The sequence below is a fragment of the Callithrix jacchus genome, chromosome 3 (genome assembly GCF_049354715.1).
Source record: "Callithrix jacchus isolate 240 chromosome 3, calJac240_pri, whole genome shotgun sequence".
NCBI classification, from domain to species: Eukaryota; Metazoa; Chordata; class Mammalia; order Primates; family Cebidae; genus Callithrix; species Callithrix jacchus.
The window spans coordinates 168,708,851-168,720,993 of NC_133504.1; the positions used below are offsets into that span (position 1 = coordinate 168,708,851).

Below are 12,143 nucleotides of genomic sequence, written 5' to 3' on the forward strand. Positions count from 1 at the left end.
TTTGCATTTCTCTCATGATCAGTGATGTTGAGCTTTTTTTTCCATGTTTGTTGGTTGAATGTGTGTCTTCTTTTGAGAAGTATCTGTTCATGTCCTTTGCCCACTTATTAATGGGGTTGATTTTCTTCTTGTAAATATAAGTTCATTGTAAACTCTGGATATTAGACTTTTGTCAGATGGCTATGTTGCAAATTTTTTCCCCCCAATTCTTTAGGTTGTCTGTTTGCTCTGATGATAGTTTCTTTTGCTGTGCAGAAGCTCTTTTGTTTAATTAGATCACATTTGTCAATGTATGCTTTTGATGTTTTTGTCATGAAATCTTTACCTGTGCCAGTATCCTGATTAATATTGCCTAGATTTTCTTCTAGGGTTTTTATAGTTTGGGGGTTTACATTTAAGTCTTTAATCCATCTTGAGTTAATTTTTGTATAATGTGTAAGGAAGGGGTTCATTTTCAGTTTTCTGCATATGGCTAGCCAGTTCTTCCAGCACCATTTAATGAATAGAGTATGTTTTCTACATTGCTTGTTTTTCTCAGGTTTGTCAAAAATCAGATGGTTGTGATGTGGTCTTATTTCTGAGTTCTCTATTCTGTTTCATTGGTCTGTATGTCTGTTTTTGTACCAGTATATACCAAGCTGTTTTGGTCGTAGTATAGTTTGAAGTCAGGTAGCATGGTGCCTTTGTTCTTTTTGCTTAGGATTTTCTTGGCTATTCAGACTCTTCTTTTCATTCCATATGAATTTTAAAATAGCTTTTTTCTAATTCTTTGAAGAATGTAAATGGTAGTTTGATGGAAATAACGTTGACTCTATAAATTATTTTGGGCAGTATGGCCATTTTCATGATACTGATTCTTCCTATCCATGAGTATGGGATGTGTTTACATTTGTTTATAACCTCTCTAATTTTCCTTGAAGAGGTCCTTCACTTCCCTTTTTAGCTGTATTCCTAGGTATTTTATTTTCTTTGCAGTAATTGTGAATGGGAGTTTATTCATGATTTTCGACTCTTTTTGTTTGTTGATGTTGTATAGGAACGCTTGTGATTTTTACACATTGATTTTGTATCTTGAGACTTTGCTAAAGTTACTTATCTGCTTAAGAAACTTGGGCTGAGACAATGAGTATAGTATCCTGGTATAGTATCTTGTCATCTGCAAACAGAGACAGTTTGACTTCCTCTCTTCCTATTTAAATACCTTTATTTTTTTCTCTTTTCTGATTGCCCTGGCCAGAACTTCTAATACTTGTTGATTGGTAGTGGTGAGAGATGGCATCCTTGTCTTCAGCTGGTTTTCAAGGGGAATGCTTCCAGCTTTTGCACATTGAGTATGGTATTGTCTGTGGGTTTGTCATAAATGGCTATTATTATTTTGAGGTATGTTCCTTCAGTAACTAATTTATTGAGAGTTTTTAACATGAAGAAGTGTTGAATTTTATCAAAGGACTTTTTTACATCTATTGAGATAATCATGTGGTTGTTGTCTTTAGTTCTGTTTGTGTGATGGATTATGTTTATCGATTTGCATATGTTGAACCAGTCTTGCATCCTGGGGATGAAGCCTTCTGAGTTGTGGTGGATAAGCTTTTTGATATGCTGCTGGATTCGGTTTGCCAGGATTTTATTGAGGATTTTTGTGTAGATATTCATCAGGGATATTGGCCTAACATTTTATTGTTTTGTTAATTTCTGCCAGGTTTTGATATCAGGATGATGTCTGCCTTGTGAAATGAGTTAGGGAGGAGTCCCTCCTTTTCAGTGATTTGGAATAGTTTCAGAAGAAATGGTACTACCTTCGCTTCGTACCTCTGGAAGAATTCAGGTGTCAATCCATCTGGTCCTGGGCTGTTTTTCGTTGGTAGGCTTTTAATTACTGCCTCATTTTCAGAACTTGTTATTGGTCTATTCAGCTACTCAGCTTCTTTGTGGTTCAGTCATGGGAAAGTATATGTATGCAGCAATTTATCCATTTCTTCTACGTTTTCTAGTTTATTTTCACAGCGGTGCTTATAGTATTCTCTGATTTTTTTTTTCTATTTCTGTAGGTCAGTGGTGATACCTCCTTTATCATTTTTTATTGTGTCTATTTGATTCTTCTCTCTTTATTGGTCTAGCTAGCAGTTTATCTATTTTATTAGTTTTTCAAGAAACCATCTCCTTGATTTGTTGATTTTTTTTGATGGTTTTTTTGTGTGTGTCTCTGTCTCCTTCAGTTCCACTCTGATCTTGGTTATTCCTTGTCTTCTGCTAGCTTTGGGTTTCGTTTGCTCTTGGTTCTCTACTTCATTTAGTTGTGATGTTAGGATGTTGATTTGGGATGTTTCTGGCTTTTCAATGTGAGCATTTAGTGCTATGAATTTCCCTTGTAACACTGCTTTAGCTGTGTCTCAGAGGTGCCAATACGTTATCTCTTTGTTCTCATTAGTTTCAAAGAACTTCTTGATTTCTGCCTTAATTTCATTATTTACCCAGGAGTCATTCAGGAGCAGACTGTTCAGTTGTGTGGTTTTGAATGAGTTTCTTAACCTTGAGTGCTAATTTAGTTGTTGTCTGAGAGACTGTTATGATTTCAGTTCTTTTGCATTTGCTGATGAGTGAAATTGTAAGATTTCTATATGCTGTCATTATAATGCCAAATAAACATGTTATTTAGTATTTCTTGCTTTTGTTCTTCTTGAATTGAAACCATAAATAATAATAGTAATGTGCAATATTTACTATAATAAACAAAGTGTCTGGAGTAATTTTGTAGTTAAAGTTATTTAATTAGTAAATTAAACTGAGTGTACTCCTAAAAATTACTATTATGTGTTTGAAATGAAACTTAGTCCTTAGTCATGAGTACTTTGGTAGGCTAATACCCCCTTGGAATTTGCCATCCATCCTTCTATTCTTAGCATCCCTTACCTGATATATAGTAGATGCTTGTCCTATGTTTGTTGAATGAATGAACACAGGACATTTAAGAACACCTGAGCCAAATGTTGTATAATCATCTCCTATTTTACATAGAGTATCTTTCTGGAAAATTAGTAAGAAAGCAAATTTCATACACACACACATACATACACCACACACACACACACACACACACACACACACACACACACACACATTTTTTAAAAGATATGGGGTCTTGCTATGCTGCCCAGGCTGGACTTGAATTCCTGAGCTCAAGCAGTCCTCCTCAGCCTTCCAAGTAGCTAAGAACTATAGGCATGTACCTCTGTCCAGTTGCAAATAATATTTTGATACTGATTTCCATTATGAATTCTATGTTCTTTTTTTTTTTTTTTTTTTTTTGAGATGGGGTCTCATTCTGTCACCAAGGCTGCAGTGCAGCGGCATGATTATAGCTCACTGCAGCCTCGACCTCCTTGGGTTCAGGTGATCTTCTCACCTCAGCTGCTTGAGTAACTGGTGTCCATGGGTGCACACCACCATGCCTATCTAATTCTTTTTTTCTTTCTTTTTACTTTTTGTGGAGACAGGGTTTCACCGTGTTGCCCAGTTTGGTCTTGAACTTCCGAGCTCAAGCAGTCCTCCTGCCTCAGCCTCCCAGAGTGCTGGGATACAGGCATGAGCCACTCCACTCAGGCTGTTCTTTTTTAAGGGAATAATCTACTGTATAATTCTATGTTCTTATAAAAACATTTCTCTAAATATTCAGCTATATGGATATAGTTGAAAACTTGTGAAAAGGAATGGTGATTACCTGTTGTATATAACAGGCATTGTACTTCCTGCCTAGCACAAGCACTTTTATAACCTTAAGATTTTGGAATTATTAATTTTAGGGATTTTGTCATCTTTTTGGAATCTGTTATATCTTGATTGTTCTGTCTTGTGACATTGATGTTTTGCCTCTAAGATTTTCAACTACGGTCAGACTTGGTGGCTTACGCCTGTAATTCCAGCACTTTGGGAGGCTGAGGTGGGCAGATCACAAGGTCAAGAGATTGAGACCAACCTGGTGAAAACCTGTCTTTACTAAAAATACAAAAATTAGCTGAGTATGGTGGTGTGTGCCTGTAGTTCCAGCTATTTGGGAGGCTGAGGCAGGAGAATTGCTAGAACCTGGGAGGTGGAGGTTGCAGTGAGCTGGGATTGCGCCACTGCACTTCAGTCTGGCAACAGAGCAAGAAGACGCCATCTTAAAAAAAAAAAAAAAAAAAGATTTTCAACTGCTTGTAGATGATTCCAAAGGCCCATGCATGTGTACATTTTGCTTGGCATAAATGAAAATCCACCTGCTTTGAGAACGATCTGCAGCAATATGTAGCTCAGCTAGTGAATGAATCCAGCAGGCTGCTCAGTTTCATTGGGACTTTGTTCTTTATTATCACTGGGTAAACACTTTATGGGAGAAATTTTATGTTGGAGTAATATTCATGAATTGGATGCCTTCATCTCAGATATCAGGAGGTAACTCTCTTTGTAACATTCAGAACTTTGTTCTTTTCCTTTTATCCTGGAATAAGCAGGAATAGGACAAGAACAGGATTATAGGTACAATGTATTATCATGTGTCCCTAGACATCCTGCTGGCTAACTTTAGTTTTTTTTTACTCCTGAAGACTTTTTCTAGGCTAGGGGAAAAATAGGTGGGTCGGGAGCTAACATTTTTGTGAATGTCTGCTGTATGCTAGGAACTATGCTAGATTCATTATATTTATTATTTTGTGTAACACCCAGAACAGGTGTATGAGGTAGGAATTATCCCCATTTTGCAGATAAAATTGAGGCCCAGAGGAGTTAAGTACTCACCTAGGTATCACATATAATTACCAACATTGCCATTGAAACCCAAGTCTGTGTGATGGTAAAGTCTCTGCACTTTCTGTCTTATCACTCTTCTCACTGCTTCCAGTCACTCATCCAACGTTGAGGGAGTGACCACTTGCTCTGTGCTAGGCTTTTGAGCCATAAAGATGATGATCTTGTGACCCTCCCACTCTATCTAGTGGAGGTATGTAAAACCCCAAAGGCTCTCTAATGTACTAATTGGTTTTATTTAAAATTCTATGTATACAATTTATTATAAGAGAGAATATCTATAGGAGTAATTTTCAAAGTATTAAGATGCCCATTTGAGAACTCTGTCACTAAGTTAAAGTTTGCTTTTTTAACAACTTCATTCAGTAGGGAGATTTTTCTGTTGAAAAATGTGGATGTCCTCCATAAACCATAATTGCATATATGTAGCATAAATATTGTTTTTTTATTGGATTTGTTGCAGAAATAAGGGCTTCTTTTGTTTAAATGGACTTGCTTTTGAACTGTGAAAATTTAATCATGATAGTTTATTGGTTCAGCTCTGGAGAAGCTGAGGCAAAGCTATTTTGCTCTAGCCAGAGCTATTTATATACCATCACTGAGAGCTCCTTTTTATATTATTGGTGTTATTGTGCACTAAAAAAAGGAATGTTAGAAGAAAACTTAGGATTTTTTTTTATTCTATGCCCTTATTCACCATGATGGTATTTTTAGAGGTTATTTCATCTAGCTATATCTATTCAGAAAAGGCTTTATCTTTTTCACAGTAGTGGCAGACAAGAACTCAGCTTGAAGTCATTCCTTCTTAAGCTTTCTTTTTTAAAGGGTGAAAGGATCAGAGAGAGTGGAACTCTGTGTGTGAATTGAGCCTCTTTGTCCTTATCCCCTTCCTGATCAACACATTTGCTTCATCCAGGGGAGAAATACTATGAATTTAACCCCTTTTCTAAAAGGGGTTAAAACGTAAGACTGTTTCTTTTAGTTTATCTATGTGGAAAAAGTCTATGGCCTTAGAAGTTTATCCTCACTTCTGTTTTGCTTCTGGAGAAGATCATTATTCTGTTTTGCTTTCCTTTTAGAAGAGTGCTTTGCTGAACAGGGCAGTTAGATAATCATTTATTGTTGCAAATATCTGCTGAATTGGATAAGTGGGAGAATAACAGCACTGTGGCTGCTCCAGTGGCTGGAATTTGTGAGCTAAAAACTGGGGGACAAAGTAAGTTTTAAAAGAACATCATACACTTCAAACACTGTCCTTATAACAGAGCTAAGTTTGGAAACATTAGTAAATTTTCGGCCCTGTAAGTAGAGTAGTTGAATCTTCACAGAAGCATCTGATTTGAGGCTCACATATGGGGCCTTAGCAGCTTGAATGCAGATGGGTGTAGCCTCTGAGGCAAGACTTGTTGAGTGCACATCAGTCCTTATGGCTGGCCACAGTCATAGACAGCAGCACGTTGTATTTAGTACTATTTTCCTCGAATATGGACATCTGTCTGCTTTCATATTTACCTACTGTTGGTCATCCATCCATCCATTCATGTTATCTTTGAAATAGTAGACTACTGGTTATGTTTCTTTTGGTTTATTACCTGCCTTATGAGACATATTGTAATAATATGTGAGGTTCCATTTTTATCTTATCCTATAACATGAAATGGTATGTTTCCAAAGACATGATTACATAAGGCCATTTCACTTAAAATTTAGTGGATTATGTACGTCTTTGGATTCTGGGAGGGACAGCCTAGATGTCAGATTTCGTGACTGAAAATCAATTTGCAAAAGGCTCTGTGAAGGATAATGCTTAATATAATTCAACTTACCTTCCATTAACATCTTGAACTATGGTGTAAAGTTTTGTATTTCTATTCTAGAAATATAGCTGACATTAGCATTCAGGTATATAGTTCAGTTTATCTCTAGTGAAAAATCTTTTACAATTAAGTTAAATACAGCACAAAGAACATGGAAAATCAATAATATTTCATTTCGTTTAAGTAAGATCTTTCTATATACACTTGCTTGGGTTGCTTATAAATTTCTTTCTTTACAGAAGTATTTTATAATAGATGTCAGTTACAGATTTAACTGTAGCAAAAAATAGTACAGGTTCTGTAGTAGCTTTAATATATCAGGTAAAAAACTGCTTAGCTAAGTATCAGTGTAGGATAGTGGTATAGTCTCCTAAACGATATTTTAAAAATGTAGTAATATTAATAGGAGAGTATTTAGGAGTATAACATGTCGAATATTGTAGAATTCAGCATACTGTGCTTTAATATAGTTAAAACATATTTGCTTATTGGTCTGTTTATCATAACCTTTTACACAGAGTAGACATACTACAAATATTTGTTACTGGGTGTGAACTTGCATCAAAATTTTTTTTAATCTAATTACTCTCCTACTAGTGATATAAGATTTAATTACTTTAGTGTTATCTTCGTAGTCTAAAAATTCTATCCTAATGTTACCTACAGTTCAAACTGAATTCTTGTGGCATTAGCAAGTGGTTGATAGAACTGGTTAAAACTAATTTGTTAAAGTATTAGAAGTTGAACACTGGGCAGATTCTCTTTCTTAATACCCATGTATGCATCAGTTAGTTTAAAAGCACCCTTTAGGGGTGTTACTGAGGAAACATTTCCTTCTTTTTTCAGAAAGAGCTAACCTGAGTACAAATTAACTATTCATCAGGTTCTGCTTATTCACAAATGTGACCACATTGGTATTTAATGTGGCTGCCAAAGTAGATAGAATCGTATTTTAAATTGTCTTCACCACTGAAATATGTAAACTGGAGAAAATTTTGCTTCATTAATATATGCTTGAGGGTAAATGAAGGATGGATGTGGGTTGTTGTTAGGTGGTAGGGCTCTGTAAAAGGCATTTCCTGCCTGTGAGATTTGTTTCTGCTTATGGGAGGTTGATGAATTTCAGAGTAAATTAGATAGAAGCCAGTTAAGACTTTGGTAAATAACATAAGTGAAGAAAAATAAGCATTTAATATCTAAATGAAAACACATAGCTGCTTTAAAAAATACTCAGCATTTAAATTAGTAACCTAATTATAGGAGATGAAAATATATAAATGAAACAGGAATTATCCTCTTTATTAACACTGGTGTGGTACTGAAAAATTATGAATTGTTCTAATTGCTGGAAAAACTGTTGATTTGTTCCATTTGATTATCTTACTGTTTCACCTTTCATAGTATGGGAATATTAGTTTAAGAAGGAGGGACCAGGGCCGGGCACAGTGGCTCACACCTGTAATCCTAACACTTTGGGAGGCCAGGGTGGGTGGATCATCTGAGGTCAGGAGTTTGAGACCAGCCTGACCAACAGGGTGAAACCCCGTCTCTACTAAAAATACAAAAACTAGCCAAGTGTGGTGGTGCATGCACCTGTAATCCCAGCTACTCTGGAGGCTGAGTCAGGAGAATCACTTGAACCCTGGAGGTGGAGGTTGCCGTGAGCCAAGATCGGGCCACTACACTCCAGCCTGGGCAACAAGAGTGAAACTCCATCTCAAACAAAAAAAGGAGGGACCAGGATACACACAACACACACACACACACACACAATGTTTTTTTGAGACAGAGTTTTGCTCTGTTGCCCAAGCTGGAGTGCAGTGGCATGATCTCGGCTCACTGCAACCTCCGCCTCCCAAGCTCACGTGAATCTCATGCCTCAGCCTCCGGAGTAGCTGGGATTACAGGTGCCCACCACCACGCCTGGCTAATTTTGTATTTTCAGTAGATACGAGGTTGTACCATGTTGGCCAGGCTGGTCTCAAACTTCTCACCTCAAGTGATCCACCCACCTCGGCCTCCTAAAAATGCTGAGATTATAGGTGTGAGCCACTGCTCCTGACTCAGGATATTTTTATATGTCTAAGAAAAGATGCTTTTTTGTTTGTTTCTGGAAATGATAATGACATTTGTCTCCTTAAATATTTATCTATACTTTAAGTAACAGAAGAGAAGGCTTATCACATATAACTTTTATTGATAGCTTCATTAGGTATGACCACTGTAGATGTTAACTTTTTGACTATAAAAGGAATGAATTAATTTTAGTGATCTAAGATTTCTGTAATTCCAACGTTCTGATAATTAATCTTATATCCTAAAATTTAAAAATGATTATTCAAAAATTTTTAGGTCAGAGTATAAAATATATGTACTGATTGACAGAAGTGAAAATGGTTTTGGTCTTAAGTAGACTCATTAATAATTCATAAACCTGGTAGGAATTTCCCTCTTAATCTTTACCTAACAAAAGATGGAGTTAGTCATCTGTGTGCTTCAGGCATGAAAAAATTCCTCTGGGACTCAGTGTGGGATCAGAGTATCTTGGCCTTTGAAGTTGGAGAAGTATCATTTCTTGCTGTCTCCGCTTGGGTACTCTGTGAGCCCCTGGCTGTTTGGTGTATCCTTAGAGTTTATATGTTTTGTCTGTGATTAGAGGAGCTCAGTGCAAATGGGTTTGTTTAGCTGCAGATGCAGTTGGGCAGATACAGATTTCAATACTTTTTAAAGGTCTTATGAGGAGAAGAAAGTAAAATTTTAGGTCAGATAGTTGCCAACTTAATATTGACTTAGATACTTACATACATGTGACGTTTTATACTTGTATATTTTTATTATATTTTCTACTATTGAATATATTATATTTTTCAGATTGGGACAATTTTTAGTTTTAGTTGCATTTTTTTTCTGTTCTGTTACCCAGGCTGGTGTTAAACTCTTGGGCTTAAGCTTGGACTATGGGAGTTGGTGTATTATTTTTAATTGATTAAGGGGATTGTTCATTTTAATGTTGTGTGATTTAAAGGAAATACATTTATTAACTACCTTTTCCTAAACAACTTGCATACTAAAGTCTGGCACATTTTTCTTGGTGTTGGGGCAGTGGTGGTAAAGAAGACTAAGTCCTCATCTTCAAGAAGTTTTTCCTTTGTAATAGGTTGTAATAGGCAATATTCATTTAAGCAAGTATGTGAGATAATTTCAGGTAGTGTTAAGTAAAGTGAAGGAACCAAAATAGGTAATATGTTGGAAGGAGATTGGAATTGGGAAGGAAATGGCAGAGTTGGAAAGCTGTTTTAACAGTGAAGTTAACCAAGGAAGGTGTCTTTAGCATTTGACAAGAGGGACTACTTGGGGAATGATCTAGGAAATGCGGAGAGAGCAAACACAAAGACTTGGATACTAGAATGATTGGAAAGGAGGTTAATGTAACTGGTGTGTAGTGGCCAGGGGAAATGATAGTCACTAGGTTGAGTATTTTGGCTGGGTCACATGATGTGCTGCCTTAGAGTTGAAGAGTGTGGCTTTTTAATAGTTACACGAGGAAGTCATCAGGGGACCGAAATGAACTGGTGTGCTTTTGAAAAGACCTATCTAGTCTCTGAGTATAGAATAGATTAGAAGAGTGGAGAACAAGCAGACAAATCTTTTAGGATCTATTGCTGTGTCCAGGGAAGAGGTTGATGGCTACGTGGTCCAGAGTGGTAGGTCGGGAAGTTCTGAGAAGAAGATGGATTTGTGATATATAGATACGTAATAGTGAAGGAAGAAAATGTGCTGATTTTTTACCTTTACTGAAATCCTGTGACTTCTGATATTTGTGGCCGCTTTGAATTTCACTGTATTGTGGCAAAGAAGAGAATTGGTCTTAGGGCAAATGGATGAGTTAATTTACAGTGTAGACTTCATACCAATCAGATTTTTATCTTACTAAATCTGGCAAGTTGCAGTAGATATTTGATTTGTTTTAAATGTGACATTTTATTGTTGCAGGAAATGTTTTCATATTTGTCCAACCAAATAAAGAAGTTGTCAGAAGCCTACAATGAAAGACTGTTGCATACACCTCACAATCCCATATCTTTAGGTAATTTCTTTTTTCCTAAAGAAAAACAAATATTACAATCCATCTCTAGGAGGAAGCTGGTATTTCTAGAAAGTGAGAGAACTCTTTCTGGTTATAATGATATTTCTAAGTTCATCACAGTATTTTAATTTGTAAATTGAAGAAGTTTTGTCTTTGAAATGCTTTAATATATTTCTAAGATAAAGCCAATGCACTGAGAGAATGAGAATCAGTATTAAGTATTATAATGAATATGCAGAAAATACTTAAAGTCCTGTTTCTAATCAGAACTCTAGTTATATAATTAAAACTTTCTCCAGGTCAGGTATGGTGACTCATGCCTGTAATTCTAGCACTTTGGGAGGCCAAGGCGGGAGGATCATGTAAGCTCATGAGCTCAAAAACAGCCTGGGCAACATATAAGACCTTGTTTTTATTAGTTAAACTAAACAAATAAATAAAATTTTCTCTAGTTAACAAAACACCAGCATATCAGAAATCAAATCTTATGTTGTTTTTAATGCCATTATTGTTTATTTTCTTTAGCCTATGGATGTTAGAGAAATCTGTATTTATGATAATTTCACTTGTATATATAAGGGCTTTGTGTTTTTGTCATGTAATATAGAGGCTACTATTTTACTTGTATATATAAGGGCTTTGTGTTTTTGTCATGTAATATAGAGGCTATAAAAACAATAATATAAATATTGACTTTTATTCACTTAATTATCTTTTAAGCTTCAAATTACCCCCTTTTGTGAATATATGTAATACAATGTTTCATATTTCATGTATATCTGAAGAAAGTAAGGAAAGTGAATCATTTGTAACTGAAGCCTTTTTAAGGAATGGGCTTCTATGGAATACCATTTGAACACCAATATGTAATAAAAACCACCCCAATTAGTCTTTGCTGTTTTATGATCTATGTAGATGTTATAGAAGGCAATACTGTGTAGCTTGAATTCTGGTTCTTCCATGTACTAGCCTGTGACCTCCTTTTCCTTCACATGCAAAATTGCTAAATGATTGGTTGAGATTGTGAAGCATCTAGCATGGTGAGTCGTCAGTAAAAGGTAGCTACGAGTGGTGCTATGTATGCAATCCAGTTTACCCACACAGCCTCAGAATGACCATTCCCATCTCTATCTGCAGACGTTGATCTTACTTAGTTTTATATATGTACTGAAATATATCCCACATCCTCACTTTACAAGTTTTTAAAACTTGGTTGGATTTGAATGAACAGCCATACTGATGATGTTATTGTTCCACCTATTTAGTTGGAAAAATTTACTCTCTGGAAGGATGATATGGAAATTCTGTTTCGTATTCTGAGATGTTAATTTACATTAAAATATTTTTGTCTGATATTTGAAAAAATCCCTTCTGTAATTCATTAAATACATTAAAGTGAAATTGTGCCACTTGACAATGAATAAAAAGTAATGTCTTCATCATTACAATTGTTATTATTG

The 12,143-nt window shown here is 35.8% G+C and overlaps 1 protein-coding gene across 3 annotated transcripts in view; it reads left to right on the forward strand.

Moving 5' to 3' along the window:
* The window catches only part of SEPSECS (Sep (O-phosphoserine) tRNA:Sec (selenocysteine) tRNA synthase), a 43,141-nt gene that overhangs the window by 24,862 nt on the left and 6,136 nt on the right, over window positions 1–12,143 (forward strand). For all 3 annotated transcript variants that reach the window (XM_035293944.3, XM_002745940.8, XM_054253445.2), the window contains one exon: window positions 10,590–10,683. In XM_035293944.3, coding sequence (XP_035149835.1) covers window positions 10,590–10,683 — 94 coding nt within the window. The remainder of the gene's footprint in view (window positions 1–10,589; window positions 10,684–12,143) is intronic.